The 17,010-nt window shown below is 36.5% G+C and overlaps 1 protein-coding gene across 1 annotated transcript in view; it reads left to right on the top strand.

The window, feature by feature from the left end:
* The window catches only part of LOC107717255 (sortilin-related receptor-like), a 67,082-nt gene that overhangs the window by 15,581 nt on the left and 34,491 nt on the right, over window positions 1-17,010 (top strand). Inside the window, exon 6 of the mRNA XM_016523938.1 lies at window positions 4,156-4,336. Coding sequence (XP_016379424.1) covers window positions 4,156-4,336 — 181 coding nt within the window. The remainder of the gene's footprint in view (window positions 1-4,155; window positions 4,337-17,010) is intronic.

Genomic DNA, 17,010 nt, shown 5'->3' with positions numbered 1-17,010 from the left:
TACCTATTTAAACTTTATGTAAGTTATTTGTTATTTTATATTAGGCATAGCCTACCCTATAGCATGGTGTATTTTTATTAGTTTTGTTAATAAAAGTTCTATGTTTTATATATAGGCTAAATTGAGTTTGACGTTGTATTTTGTTGTTGCATTCAAGCAATTGACACCGAATTGGCGCTATTTGAAAGTGAAAGTAAAATGGGCACACCGCTTTTACAAGCTATTTAAAAGCGAAGGATAGCGAGGAAAAGAGGAAACGTCCCTGTCCGTGTTGTCACACGTCGATTAACCGGTGGGAAAATTTCCTCACCGTCACAACCCTTCTCTTCAGTTCACCACACTCGTTTTCTATAGGGTTCAGCTCAGGGAACTGGGTTGGCAAGGGCAGAAGCTTGGTTTTGTTCTCAGTGACCCATTTTTGTTTTGTTTTTGATGTTTGTTTGTGGATCATTGTCCTGTTGGAAGATCCAACCATGGCCCATTATAAGATTTCTAGCATGGACAGTCAGTTTTTAATTTTTTTATCCATTGGTATTTTATAAAATCCATTATGCCATCTATCTGAACAAGATATCCAGGTTCTCCGGCAGAAAAATAGGCCCATAACATTAAAGATCCAGCAGTATATTTCATTGTACACATGGGGTACTTTTTTATCCCTGTGTGCACCAAACCCATCTTGAGTGTTTGCTGCTAATAAGCTAATTTTTTTTAGTTTCGTCTGACCATTGAACCCAGTCCCGTTTAAAGTTCCAGTCGTGTCTAGCAAATAAATATACTAGAGTTTGTTTTTGGATGAGAGCTTTTTCTTGAAACCCTCCCAAACAACAAATTTTTTTAATGTATTTTTTTTTCTGAGGCTTTCTGACCCCAATACTCGACTATTTTCTGCAGTTCTCCAGCTGTGATCCTTGGAGTCTTTGGCCACTCAAACTCCTCCTCACCGTGCATTAGGACGATATAGACACACGTCTACTTACCGTATTAGAGAAAAATATTTCATAATGTGATTTTCCCCCAGTTTCACTTTCACTTTTTTTTATAAGATTTATAAGGTTAGATTTTATATATTTTTTTTGAATGAAAGATCAAGTGGATAAACAATCCAGATTTATTTTCACAGCCTTCTTTGATCATATTTATCAAGGGTATGAATAATTTTGAGCACAACTGTATATACAGTCACTTTTTACTAGTGGGTGCAGGATGCTATAGTTCATTTATGTAAGTGAGGATAGCAAAATAAAGTAAACTGTGACATATTATACCCAAAAATTCTTCATACAGTTGATACCAGTAAAATTGATACAAATTTGGGACCAAAAATTATTCAGACACTTTGACCTGACCATGTTTTGCTTGTTATCTGACATTATCAAGGTAAATTTGTTCTGACACAGTTTAACTCTGAGTTCTTGTCATATTTTATTACCATTTTTTAAAACTATAGCGAATAAACTGTGATAATGTGTGAAATGTTGAAGCTGCCTGACTAAATTTTGGTTTGACTATATATATATATATATATATATATATTAATAATTTATAATTACAATTTGTATTTATTTTAATATTTCATATTTCAGAAATTTGAAATAATTTGAAAATGAATTAAAAATAAATTTAGAAAATAAATATATTTATACTTTACCATAGTTTGAAATCACAAATTTAAAGTTGGTCGATTACGCGATACATGCGATCATGCAGGATACAAATTCACACTTCACAAGATCACAGCTGGATTCAACTAAGTCAGCAAGGTTTGTGAAATGAAATGTTAATATCGGCCTTGGCGATGTATCAGTCGACCACTAATTACAGGAGTAAATTACATTTTAAAATTCAGTATTCATTTAATTCATTTTAATATTCAAATAGAAAATAGTTATTTTAAATTGTAATATTTCATAATTTTATTTTTACTGCATTTTTGATCAAATAAATGCAGCCTTGCTTAGGCTTCTTTAAAAACATGTCAGAAATCTTAAAGACCCCACACTTTTGAACGCTAGTGTATTTTAGACAGAATAATAGAGAATTTTTATATCAAAATAATTGTTGGCTTATCGGGATTGACCAGAATTTAAATATTTTAGTGTATCTTATTATTTTAGTGTAGCAGTCAGAGGGAAGTTCTGTCAAACAGCTTGACTGCTGTTTTAAAGGTCAACAAACAGACTTTCAGTGTGTGTGTGTGGGTTTTCTGGGTGTGAGTTTGCTGACTGTATCCTCTGAGCCCTCAATTGGTTTTCAGTTTTAATCTAGACAAACTAAAGGCGTAACTGCAGGGCCGGTTAAAAGAGCTGTAAGCCCCTGCTTTTATCCGTCTCTCACCGCTGCTCAAAGTGTTAAACTCCCAGTTATGAAATAGAAACGGCGAGGTTTGTGTGTTTGTTCCCCTGCGAGATAATCCCTTTATCCTCTAGCTTGGTGATTTAAGAGCCAGTCTCAACAATCAGCACCTCTGTGTGTTTACAGAGGAAGTGAAGTCAGGCCGTTTGTCCAGAGTAGAGAGAGAGACACTCCCGTCTGTTTATCTGAAACTGCTGCCCGTTCCTCCCTGTCTGTAGTCTTGATCTCCCACACTCACCTTGAATAATTTATCAGTAGATGAGGAAATTTGGTTACCTCTTCGGCTCGGTGTAAGTTGTGATATGTAAAGTGTCTGGATTGGCTTGGCAAGTGGAAGTAGCTATTGATCACGTTTGATAAATGCCGCCGCAGTTGCACTGTACCATTTTTGCAGTGTAGCACATTGCACTTCATTAGGAAATACAAAACAAATTAGTTATTTTTTGAGCAATGTGCTTGAAAATGCATAAACATCATGAAGCTTTTATTTGACTTTATAAATAAATTACTGTTTATATGTTTAGGGTTGGTAAGATTTTTTTAAAGATGTTTTTGAAAGACGTCTATGTTATGTTATGCTATATTAAAACTGCATTTATTCAATCAAAAAATATATTAAAGTCAGTAATATTGTGAAATATTATTGCAAGTTAAAATAATGTATTTTTTTAAATTATTATTTTAATATATTTTAAAATGTAATTTATTCCTGTGATGGCAAAGCTGAATTTTCAGCAGTCATTACTCCAGTCTTCAGTGTCACATGATCCTTCAGAAATCATTCTAATATGCTGATTTGCTGCTCTAGAAACATTTCTTCTTATCAATGCTGAAAACAGTTGTGCAGCTTCATATTCACGTTTGATAGATGCCGCCGCAGTTGCACGGTGCCATTTTTGCAGTGTAGCACATTGCACTTCATTAGGAAATACAAAACAAATTAGTTATTTTTTGAGCAATGTGCTTGAAAATGCATAAACATCATGAAGCTTTTATTTGACTTTATAAATAAATTACTGTTTATATGTTTAGGGTTGGTAAGATTTTTTTAAAGATGTTTTTGAAAGACGTCTATGTTATGTTATGCTATATTAAAACTGCATTTATTCAATCAAAAAATATATTAAAGTCAGTAATATTGTGAAATATTATTGCAAGTTAAAATAATGTATTTTTTTAAACTATTATTTTAATATATTTTAAAATGTAATTTATTCCTGTGATGGCAAAGCTGAATTTTCAGCAGTCATTACTCCAGTCTTCAGTGTCACATGATCCTTCAGAAATCATTCTAATATGCTGATTTGCTGCTCTAGAAACATTTCTTCTTATCAATGCTGAAAACAGTTGTGCAGCTTCATATTTTTGAGGAAACGATGAAACTTTTTTTGCAGGATTCTGATGAATAGAAAGTTCAAAAGAACAGTATTTATTTGAAATGGAAATGTTTTGTAACATTATAAATGTCTTTACTTTCAATTTTAATGAATTTAATGTATCCTTGCTGAATAAAAGTGTTCATTTCCTTCAAAAACCAAAATGTTCCTCACCCCAACCTTTTGAACAGTAGTGTAGTGTTGAATATTAACGCACATAAATATGCTATTGGTTGCTTTCTGAATAAATCTGAAGCAAAAATATGTTATTGGTTACTTTTATGTTTGCCAAGTAAACATAAAATGGATCATACATTTATGCTAAACTAAAAAAAAAATGTGGAGAGGGGGCTTTCATAAGTCCACCACATGCTGCTTGCGTCTGCAGATATGTTCAAGTATGTGTGTCTTTCTATTCCCATAGGGGTGTAGAGCCATACGACAATCCCACCACAGTGTTTGTCCAGCGCCACGAGCCCCAGGGAGACTCCAGCATCCTCAGCAGCACGGACTTCTTCCAGGACGAGCAAAACCGCCAAGTTATCCTGGAGAAGGTGGACAGCTTCCAGCTACGGGACAAGTACATGTTTGCCACTACCACCAGGGTAAGGGTGCACTGCGACCAGACCGAAGCTGCAAACTTTTGAAGGATAATTTGTAGCTTCAGTCTTTTATATAGCAAAAGATGGGAAGAATAAGCAGCACTGAGCTAGAGTTAAAAAAACGGAAAATGTGCAGAGTGCTGAGAGTCAGATTCGTGCCAAACTCCCTGAATGCCTCTCCTGTGAGTGTAAACACTCCTCTGAAGAGCTGGAGGAACGATCCAGCTCAAGATGAACAGGCAGTGATAACAGGCTTATTTAAAGCCTTGGAGTCAAGTGTGGAGGATTGCTGTTTTGTTTATCCAACAGTGAACTTCTGAACTTTGTGGCAAGATAATTTAGACAGGTGACCCTCTATAAGGTGTAGCACTTAATCATCTTGGCTTGTAACCAAAAGGTTGCAGGTTTGAATCCTTCAAAATCATAATCATTGTAATAGTTGTACTGTAGGTTGCCTTGAATAAAAGCATCTGCTAAATATCAGACTGTGAACAGAGGCAGAAAACTGTAAAAAAAAAAAAAAAAACGAGCAATGTTCAAAGTTATACAGCATGTTGCTGTTACGCTCTTGCTCTTTTCCAAAACTTAGCGAGCTGCCTGGAAGGCAATATTTAAGGCTTCCGGCATGAAGACTGTTCCAGAAGGTAGGCGGTTTAGTTATGTTGCCTCCTAAGAGGCCAAATTTTGGCCAGATTCTTAGGCAGCATCGTGTGTATCCTACACAGAGAGCGCAAACCCAGAATGCACTGCCACAAGCTTGATGAAAGACGAAATACAAGATGGTGAACTGGAGAAATGTTGATTTCTTGTATAGAATTGTTACAAAGATAGTTAAGGATAATTGAAAATGGATTAATTTGCATGTGATGTGTATTTTATGCTTATCAGGGCATTAGCTTAGCAACATGTTTAACATCAGTCTACATTCATATTGCTATAAAATTAGTATTTTGCAATTCTGTCTTTAAATGTACAGTATATTTTAGGGGTGTGAATCTTCACATTGTTTCACAATTCGTTTCGATTACAATTATCATTTCAACGATTCGATTCAATTTGATATCACAATGCGTTGCATTTTCAATATTACTGCACATGGCAAAATTTTCATATAAATTTTAAATCAACTTTATTTTGTGCATTTTATTAAATGATATAAGCAGGCTACTTTTTAAAATAATTACAAATTAATAATACATTTAACCAATTAAATATAGGTTCAAAACATTCAAGCAAATATAAAGTAAAAAAGGGGGAAAAAGACAATTACAAGTGATAAACAAAAAGTACTTTAAGTATCTGAGAGTGCTTTAAGTATCCAAAAGTTTACAGACAATCATAGCAGTGGGTTTTTCTTTTTTCCTCAGCATTATTGCTGTTTGATTATTAATGATGACATCGTAGACAGTGGCAGCATACTGCATAGGCTGCATTCACACACTAATGTACAGATCTGTTTTGACATATCAGATGTTTTGTCCTGTTCTGAAAACATAACTGACTGTGTTTACATCAGTTTTATATCATAAAAGTATTCGGAGATGCAAGTGCATTTAACCGCAGCCGCAAGCTTCAGGACGAAACAAACAGAAAGCGCACGTGAAAGTGCAGTCAGCACGTGAGTTTCGTGCATCTAATACATAGTGCATTCCAAACGGCATAAATGAAAGCTCCCAGGGACCCGTTCTTCGTACGTCGCTAACTCAGTTAGCTGGATTTGATTGTTGATGATTTGGCATGATCTTGGATTATTTGGTTCTTCGAAGCTCATCCTGGACTTGCTGTCATAGCAACAGGTCCTTAAGCTTAAACCTGCTCGGGAGCAGGCTTATTTCATGTAAACAGGATTAGATTGCATTTTTTTAAGTGGAACTGATATTTAAAATCTATCCCAGCCACTTGCTACTCTATTACAAGAGTGCCCTACTAATCCGGGGACAATCATTTAAAATAATAATAATTAAAAAAATGTATTTGAAAATAATATTATAATGCTGTGTAATCTATAATACTATAGACACAGCCAGTTTTACTCATTGAAATATTTATTTGTGTGTAAGCAACCAGCCTATAATGGTAAAAATCCACCCTTTTTTTTTATAATCCCCATAAATCAGAAGCAGTGTCTGAAAATACGCTGTTTCAGATTCACCCCTACTGTGACGTCACAGTAGGGGCAAGCCCCGCCCATGGCTAGTGACGATCTGCCCTATTCGCATTGACCCTGCCCTGATAGAACCACATAGTCCGCCATGTTTATATCATTGGTATAGCGCCTATTTACTAGGGTTGTGACGGTGAGGAAATTTTCCCACCGGTTAATCTAAATTAAATCTGATCTGTGATGCGACTGTCGTTCGGCACGCTGCATTGAGCAGCCGCGTTCAGTTTTTAATTGCGTTCAGTTTTTAATTGCAGTGTCTGTTCTTTTACTGAACTAAATTATTTTTATTTCTATAAAAAATCAAAACGACGGTGGGGGTCAGTGACGCGGTGGGCAAGTGACGTAACCGGTGCTGCGGCTTAACACGGGTATCACCGTCAGCACCGTCTATCGCGGCAAGCCTACTATTTACATGCTGTCTGTGCCACATAAGCGTTACAAATGTTGTTTTTGAATGTATAAATAAGAGTCTCCAAAGACTCACGGCATCTGAGCCACGGAGAACATTGTGGATGAATTTCATTTATGGAAGGAAATGTGCCAAAGAGTCTTATATATTTGTCCAAATCATTTTATGCCGGACTGCTTCGTAAACAAGGGTCAGTTCAACACAGGATTTGCACAGAAGCTGATTCTGAAAGATCTGTCAATACCAGCTGTTCATGCTCAAACATCATATCCAAAACAAGTAAGAATTGCCTCATATTTTCTGAATGTTTCCAAATGGTGTTTCCGGATGTGCTTGTTAGCATGCTGTACAGCTAATGTGGCTAAAATTTCCACTGTCTCTGACTGTATTCACAAAGAGCAGAGCTACGTCATTAGATTTATCCCGAAAACGATCACTCTCTGCATATTTCATAAATAATTTTTGCCATTTTGGCTGTGTGAGATTCTCCAGTGTTGTTGTTGATGGACTATCTGAAGTAGTGATGTCCGGTTTGCGAAAACTAATCGTTCGATTTAACCGTTTTTTCTCACCAAATCAGACTGAATCGTTTGAAACGGTTCGCGTCTCCAGTAAGCATTAATCCACAAATTATTTAAATTATTCACTTTTTTTAATGTGGCTGACACTCCCTCTGAGTCGAAATAAACCAATATCCCGGAGTAATTTATTTACTCAAACAGTACACTGACTGAACTGCTGTGAAGAGAGAACTGAAGATGAACACGAGCAAAGCAGCATGTGTGCAGGGAGCCGTATAACGAACGTACACACCCACTGCTGGAGCAGTTCTCGGTCTCGAGTCAAGAACCAGTTGCATCGGTTTTCGGATCACCGGTACACTCAACCGAGAACCGTTTCTTTCGGACACGTACAATTTGAGAACCGATGAGCTGATGATACTGTGCATGTGTGTAATTTTTCAAGAGGACGAAAAGCATGTTATCCAAGTATTTTGTTAAACATCAGAAAGTGTGATAATATAAATATATTTTATTTTACTTTTTTTTAAAAGATGAATGTATCTAATCTGTGTACTTTTTTCAGTTGAAGATTCTGTTAGGTTATAGGCCAAAGGGGTTTGTCAGGGAAGTTGGACAATAATTAAGACTGTTTAATAGGAATAATGGATGATTTATGAAATACCTGTACTGTAATTATAGTTAACGATGACACATTCACAAATTGAGTTTGTTGTAAATAGAACATGAACACGAGTAGAGCAGCTGATGATATACTGAACATGCGTGCAGCGTGCCGGTTAGAGCGGATGAATTGATTTATCTGCGTTTAATATGCCTCTGGTCAAAAAGCTTTTTAGATGGATGCTGAAGCTTTGTAGGTCGGGTGGAATCTGCGATCTCTGTCCGTTTGTTTGCTGGCTTACATGGCTGCAATGCACTGTGTTGAAATACAATTGGGTAAATTGGCAGAGGGCGGAATCACACAGACCAAAACAAAAACAAACATACCGACATGGAAAATACATTTCAAAGTAGAATAACTGGCTGTATTTGTTTTTTTTTTCAGTTTCAGCATTGTTTTTCTAAGTAACAAGTATTTGCATGTTTCCTATATATATGCAAACATATTAGGATATTTTTAAGCTTTAGTAAAGTCAAATTACATACAGCATCATTGACAATTATATAACAATTGGTTTTGTGTGTTTTTTAGCCTTTGAATTTAGCTTATGGCTCGTTTCCACTGAGTGGTACGGTTCGGTACAATACAGTACGGTACGCAATTATTTCCGTTTCCACTATCAGAAGTTGTGAATGGTACCAAAATAGCAAACTTTACCGTACTTGGTTATTGGTACCCTTCCATTGGGGTACCTACCACAGCAAAGGGTACCAAAAGGGTGGAGCTAAACTCACCACAGAACGTTGATTGGTTGACTAGAATCGCCACTTTTGCGTGATACAAGGGGATAAAGCGCCCTTCACTCGTTCCGCTCTGCTGTCCATGAGTGTTGGCCTTATTTACATCAGAGTGTGCAAACACAAAAAAATATAATCGTGTATTTTTATAATTTTATATTTTCACACAGACAATAGCCATTTCTCAATATGCGTTCTTGTCTGTTCTTGTGGACTTGTGAAACGTCATTGCCCAAAAACCCGTGTAATTTTCTAAATATTGCTGTTATTGTGTCATGAAATGTAGTTTTAAGAGTTTTTCAGGCGAGAATGTAATTGTTAAAACTCAAATCTGCGGTTTATTTATAAAGATAGCGCCTATATGAAAATTTGCTATGCCGATTTCTGAGCTCCAGGCGTGCTCATGTATCCGCATAGAGCAGCCTTAGCTCGGCTAGTCCTTCTGACATTTGCCGCTGGCTCTGATGTCTCTGTAGTGATTAAACATGAGATACAATTCGTTTTGGGTTGGCTATATTTAACAGGCATTCGTGGTCTCATGAATCTATTATTTGTTCCTGGTCTTATTGTTTTGGCTGAGCACAAAGTTATGTTTAACTTTATATATTTAATTTGAACTTTACTGTAGTAAAGCGCTCACTTTGTAGCATACGTTTGACTGAACTGTTTTTGACTTAACTGTTTGCTTTTTTCTTTATTTCCTCTTATATAAGCCTCTTATAATTTGTACTTGTACTTTTATAATGGCTATTATTGTTAATTAAAACTGACATTTAACAAAAAGAGGCAGAGTTGTGCTTATTGTCGCGGTTACCCGTACCGATTCGTACTGTACCGAACTGTACTGTACCGTACCGCTCAGTGGAAACAAGCCATAAGATGATAATTTATTAATTTCAAAGTTTGTCATCCTGCGGCCCTCTTGAAAGTTTGAGGTTGAGAATCACTGCTTTAAAACCATGCATCTTGTATAATCTTTTCATTTTTGCATGTACATAATAACGTGTCGATCTATTAATGAAGAGTCTCATTGAAATAAATGCTAACTGTTTAAAATAGATTGAAGGTGGTCATGCAGATTCACACTCTCTGGACCATTTCATTAGTTTTGCCCTTTTTATTGACGTTAAACACTAATATTATTTCACAATTTTGAGCAGAGACAGTTACGATCCTACAATGTTTTGACATGTAATGCAATGTGTTTTGTATTGTGAGGTAGGTAGTGTTACCCAGCCCTGCATCACAGGTCTTCAGTCATAGAAAATAAAAGGTTTTAAGCTATATCTGTCAAACCCATCCAAATGGGAACATTATAAAGCCTGAAATATTTGTTTTCATTTGGTATGCTTCCATAAAGTTTTGCATAGTTTTGGTTGCTGAAACAATGACTGTCTAGACTACATGTCTATGCTGACCACAGCTAGTGTTATATTTCAGTGTATCTCTCACCATTGAGTGTATTCAGTGGTAAATCATTTCCACCCCACATCAGCTGGCATCTCACTAACCTCATCCACAGCAAATGTCTGACTGCCCAGAACTAGATGAGGCATCTGTCAGGTCACACATGGCACTGCCAGGTTTGCGTAAAGCAGAAGCCGACCCAAGTCACCCATTAAAGTGGCAAGAAATGTGCAATTTATCTGTGGCTTCAGAAAGCCATAGACTCCGTGGGAGTTTTGAGGGCTGTTTATGAGCGGTGCTGCACGGATGGCACTACTGCGGCCCTGGACACCGTGCTGGAGGAGCTTCCTGCTTGACAGCTCTGATCTATGTTCTGTTAATGAAGTTGTGGCTTGGTTTCCCTGGGGTGTATATAACCACTCATGCACCACTTATATGCGTTCTGCTGCCCAGTGCTGCCATATGGTCCTGTCTTTAACACTACACTGTGCTGCTGTAATACAGAGAAACAGGTTTATAATTGCTCCCATTGTTCTTGTTTGTGCATTAAAGAGGTAACACATAAATGAAAATTCTGCCATCATTTACTCACCCTCATGTCGCTCCAACCCTGTATAACTTTTTTCTTCTGTGGAACTAGATATTTTGAACAATGGTTCAACTGTTTTTGTCCAAAATATCTTCTTTGGTGTTGCACAGAAGAAAATAAGTTTAGTTTGGAATGACATGATGGCGAGTAAATGATGACAGATTTTTCGTTTTTAGCTGAAATATGAAAGGTAATCTGAATCTTTTAGTAGAGTATCACTTTGGAGTTGAAGCAAGGCATAGACCAAAAGGAGCAATACGCACTCGCTTTGAGTGATTTTTCTGAATTTTCCACAAGCTCTTGTGGGAAATTTGCTCCCTATGTTCTGGTGAGCCACAGTTCCAGCGAATTCTTTTTTTAAAGGATTTGGATACTTCACTTACTGAGTGGATGGATTTACAACAAGATAATTAGTGGTTATTATGGTTAGACCATTCAACTCTTTGCAGCGCAAGTTGGTTGTCTACATAGTGCATTAAACAAAATTATCCTAAGGAGGTCTATGACAAAACAGACAAATAGTAAACTGGCCAGAGCAAACAGCTCTGTGGAATTTGTCTGGCTGGGATGGTTGTAAATATCTCTGCTCTTGAGGAGAGCGAAAGTGACAGGCTTGTTGAGAGCCTTGGTTGATGATGACTGTGTGTGGCCTGGCCCTGACCCTCTCTTTCTGTCTCTCGTTTTCTTAGTCTCTTGCTCACTCACTTACAGAACAGAAATTTTGCTCCAAAACTTAGTGATCCGTCAGTATTGAGGCAGTATTTTAAGGTGGCATAAGCTGCCCTTGCTGAAAAAATCTGCTTGGTCTTCCAACCTCACCTGCAAAATAATCAAGAGACTATCTTAGGCCAGTTAAACCAATTTTTTAACAGGGGCTTACTTATGCATTCTCTTAAGATAAACATGTTTAGCCCAGTCTGGTTATTGTTAACTAAACCTTAAAGTTTTCAATTTAGAAGTAGAAGTAAAAAGTGAAATATAAATATTTGATGAAAACTTCAACATAAATGTATTTTATTAAAATTTTTGCCACACTACCATTTCTTATCTGTTTTTTTCAAATACAAAATTACTGAAACTGACAAAATATTTATGCTTTTTTATTAATTTTTTTTAAAGCTATATAGAAATATAAAACAAAACAAAAAATGACAGAAGCACATAACAAAATTACTTAAACTAAAATTAAAATTAAAACTATACTTAAAAAATAAAATCTAATTAAAAATATGAATAAACACTATATTATAGGATATAAATAATACTAAAATAACACTTTTGCCAATACCAGAATGCGTTGCAACAAGCATAGTAAAAAAACAAAACAAAAAAACAGATGGTGGGAGAACTGAGAGAAATTTTGTCTATGAATATAGTAATTCATTAAAAATTTGGAACTGATAAGTGTTGAAAAAGATTAATATAGTTAATTACTTTTACCTAATGTTTTTATGTATTTCTGTTTTTATATATTTATGTATTTATGTTGTATTAGATTGTGTTAGCTTAGCAACATGCTTTGACATGATCTTGCTGCTTGTGTAGCGTTCAAAATTAGTCATTTGTGAGGTTCATTGTTAGTTAGGATGCTGCTTATGTAGATAGTAGGCAGTAAGGCTGTTGACTAGTTTTGGAACAAATCCAAAGTCTCTTGTCAGTCTTTTTCTTCCTTTTTTTCAGTCTGTCACCCTTTTTTCTTTCAGTCACTGTGTCTCTCTCTGACTCACTCTTTTGCTCTCATTGTGTCGAGTCCCTCTATCTGCAGCCTGGCTAATAGGATTACCATAATGAATATCACAAGAGCCTTTGGCAGTGAGAAGCTTCTAAGACTAATTAAAGCTGTGGAAACCAAGGTCCTCACATCTCAGGGATTTATCCATAATGTCATAGAGATCCTTAGTAATAATTAAGCCTTTTCTCTTCTCATGTCCTCACCTCCCTGTAGCCCTGCAAGCTGCTTTAGTGATAATCTGGTTTCGGGGTGTAATCTGAACTTTGATAAAGGAAGTTACTTACGGAAGGAGGACGAAGATTTTAAACACGACCTTGGCATATCAGCTGGCATTAAAGTGGTCTCAAATTAATGCATTTAACTCTGGACAGCCAAACGAGTCATCAGTAATTCGAATCCCACTTTATGTGATGGCTACACGCCACGGGGTAACACATTTGCATAATGCCCGCCTATATGTTCTATGTTGGCTGGCCGCAAACAACTTGACCCGCCCTCAAACACTGTAGCTTAATTTGGTTAACATCATGTTGATAAGATGCAAAAGTAAATTTGTTTTATTTTCACTTCCGAAAGATGAGGCTGCAAAGAATCAGCGCTAAAAATTCACAGCATTACAACCCCAATCTTTTTTGTGTTCCTGCCATTTTACTGATGACTGCTTCTCTAATCACGGGGAGTTCAACGCGGGATTAACAAAACACTTGCTCTTGAAAGATGGCACAGTACCCAGTTTATTTGGACCAGCTGGCTTCACTGAATCACAACTTGTAAGAATGATAAATAATAGATGTTTATATTTTCTATCAAGCGTTCAAAATACGGAACTATGGCAATGGGCGTATCGTTTCCATCATGCGCTGTATGCGATAGACCAATCACAACAGACTACATCATCTGACCAATCAGAGCAGAGTAGGCTCACGGAAAGGAGGGGTTTAGAGAGACTGAATCTTAGAACTGCTTCGAACAAATCTATTAAATGCATATTTTGAGAAAATGAAAGCCTCTTTTGACCTTGCATGCATGTAAACCTAATGTAGGAGACTCCCAAAACAATATTAGGAACTAGGGCTGTACAATTAATCGCATGAAGATGCGCATGACAATCGCATGTGATTAATTGCACAGCCCTATTAGGAACCTTAAAAATGGCATAATAGGGGCACTTTAAAGCATCATTAAAGACTCATTTTAGCTGGAAGCAGTGGCTTAAAGTTAAAATGCCTTAATGATGGATTTGTTTCTTATAAACACGCAGCTCATTGCTTCACAAGACATTAATTGATGGACTGGAGTCGTGTTTATTACTTGTGGATTATTATGATGTTTTTAACTGCTGTTTGGACTCTCATTCTGACGGCACCCATTCACTGCAGAGCATCCATTGGTGAGCAAGTGATACATTTCTTAAATATCTGTTCTGATGAAGAAACAAACTCATCTTCATCTTGGATGGTCTGAGGGATTACTTAATTGTCAGCAAATTTAGATTTTTGGGTGAACTATTCCTTCAGATTTAACTAGGGTTACCTGAGCTATGCTAACCATCAAAACCCAAAGATTGTGAGTCTGTTGTTCACAGACTGATTAAAGAACCGACTCAAAAGCAAAGAGTTTTATTGTTCCGATTATCTTTTTATTGCAAACTGTGGTAAAATATCATTTTCTTTTTGCTGTGACTAGCTTCAGTAGGGTCGCTACAGTTGGGAAAGGGTCCTCAGTTTGAACCGACCATCTCAGCAATGCAGAACTTCTCACACTGTGTTCCTTCAACACATTGCATCTACACATTCTCACTCATGCTTAAAAGTCCGATCTGTCTTCCAGACTAAGCGATGGGAGTGGCTGCCAGCACAGTATGGCTGTTGTTCCAGAGATAAATGCCTCCTCCACAAAGATGGCAAAGTGACTCCAAAGCCAGATATTCATTAGGCCGGCTGTGCCAGAAACGATTCCATTCATGTTGGCATGTAAGAATAGAAGGCTTCTTATAGGCGAATTTTGCTGTCAAGTTTGTAGTCAGGGACACTCGGATACTATGGCAGCAGAATGAGAGATGACAGTTTGCTCAGGGGGCTGTTTGTGGCTAACTGCCTATAAATCCCTTAATGATACTGTGATGGCCAACATTGGAGAGTGGATCTACGTGTGAGGTGCAAATGGAAATCTGGGAGAAATTTTCCGACAGCTCAATCACACAAAAACGTTGTGCCATCCACCTGTGTAGCAGTTCTGCACCTTCCTGAAAGGTGCCAGTTATGATTCTATTGAAATACTATAGCACCTTTCAGACTTTGAGATTGCATCTTCAATTTAATTGCGTATTCAAACAACACCACACTGTCACTTTAAAATATACTGTGTCAGTACCATGTTATAAAAATGTATTATATATTAAATGTAAATATTAAATGGTATAGATTATATAGTATTATTAGTACCATTGCTATTTATTAGCTGTACTTGTGTGTGTGTGTGTTTATTATACATAATAACCAAATAAATGTTTTACAATTTCCATGTCTTCGATTACTATATTCATATGACATGGTATTAACAATGTTTTCCTAAAACTACCTAAAAAAATTGTTTTTTCTTTTTCTTTTGATTTCCAGACCTAGAAATTAATTGTAATTTTTAAAGGCAAATAGAAAAGAAATACAATTTTGTTTTGTTTCACTCAATTAAAAAAAAAATTTGGATAGTTAAATTTTTTTAACATATAGTAAAATATATAATATTTTTTATATATTTAAATTATATAGTAAACTAGTATATTTTCATTTATAAATATACTACAAATGTTATTTTAAATATAATTTAATATAATAATGTAATATAAAATATTCAATCATTTAAAATGTTTTCAATAATTTTAGATAACCTTATCCAATAATTACGCGCATCATGAAAGTGTTTTGGTTACACAAAAACATGGTATTATTCTGTTATTATGGTAGCATATCTAAGCATTGGCATCAGGATCTGGATGTTGCAGCTTTGTGATTTGATTGTTGTTATTACATACTTTGCTCTCTTAAGCTCTCCCGGCAACAGCGTCTGTTTCGAGAGATCTCCCTTGTCTTTGCTCTCTAAAGCCAGATTGTGTTTTGGCTGCTTCCACAACACTGCAGTCTGTTCCTGGAGACAGCCGTTAACAGCGAGATAAATCAATACCATGAATGGTGTGACTAAAAACAAGGCAGTGCGGAGAGCTGAGAAAGAAAACACTGTGCCTTTGACCAAGGAAGTGGTTAAACTTGTTATTCAGGATGATTGCATTATAAATACACTTTTATCTGACAGGCTGTCTTCCTGTTGTTCTTACACTGACCCAATAAATCCCTGTTTCGCTGACTGTGTTTGTTAGTATTTTTTTTTTGCCTGTTACCACTCCCATCTTGCACGCCTTTTTGACCCTGCAGTCTGATCTAGGAAAGCAATAAACCTGATTAATGTAGAGAATCAGTTTCTTTGTTTTTTCATTTTAAAGAAGCAGATTTTGGATTTGCTTGTCAGTCTGAATGGTCATATCAGATTTCAGGTAGCTTTTCATCATTTAAATTCACTCATTTCAACATGAGGTATTTATGTAGTGCATATTCAGACACATGTTTAGTTTGGTTGTACGGAATCTGTTTATTATAGTGAGACTTTAATTTACAGCTTATTATTCTGCATTTGTGAGGCTTTGTGAACCTGATGTAAGTAACTCTTACTCACTCATGGCTTGATTAAAGTGACAGCTTGTCGTAGAAGGGAGAGACTGATTGAACAGCCTGATCTTAAGAATTGATTGAAGCTTTGATTTCCTGAGGGGAGAAAGTGAAAGAGGGACTTGGGAAGAACGAGTGAAAAGATTCATCCCTTCATGACGCATTGCTCATTTTAGACAATGAGCGCGTTTACATGCACGTTCTTAAGCCGATTATGCTTAATAAGCCGAAAACACGCACTTGGTCATGTAAACGCAGTAACCCATTTTCTTTTATCGGAGTAAGGTCATAAACGGCGTAAGCATAAACCGGTCGCAACAGGTAGTTTTTTGCCTCTTCCTCCGATTTCGCACAGGCATGTAAACCTACGCTCACTCTTACCCTCCCGGCTATCTGCTATGGTTTCATCTTTGCTTCCTTCTCCTGAACAGTTATCATCTCTTGATGTTAACCGTGCTACTGATAGTTTCTGCTCCACTCTTACGTCTTGTTTAGACACTGTCTGCCCCTTGTCTTCCAGGCCAGCTCGTACCACCTCTTCTGCCCCTTGGCTATCTGATGTTCTCCGTGAGCATCGTTCTAAGCTCAGAGCTGCAGAAAGAGTATGGCACAAATCACAAAATCCTACTGACCTTAATGTACAGGTGCATCTCAATAAATTAGAATGTCGTGGAAAAGTTCATTTATTTCAGTAATTCAACTCAAATTGTGAAACTCGTGTATTAAATAAATTCA

Source organism: Sinocyclocheilus rhinocerous, unplaced genomic scaffold, assembly GCF_001515625.1.
Source record: "Sinocyclocheilus rhinocerous isolate Xijiao unplaced genomic scaffold, SAMN03320098_v1.1 scaffold1893, whole genome shotgun sequence".
Classification (NCBI taxonomy): domain Eukaryota; kingdom Metazoa; phylum Chordata; class Actinopteri; order Cypriniformes; family Cyprinidae; genus Sinocyclocheilus; species Sinocyclocheilus rhinocerous.
Note: the sequence above shows the minus strand (reverse complement) of the source record. Positions and strands in the feature narration are given on the sequence as shown.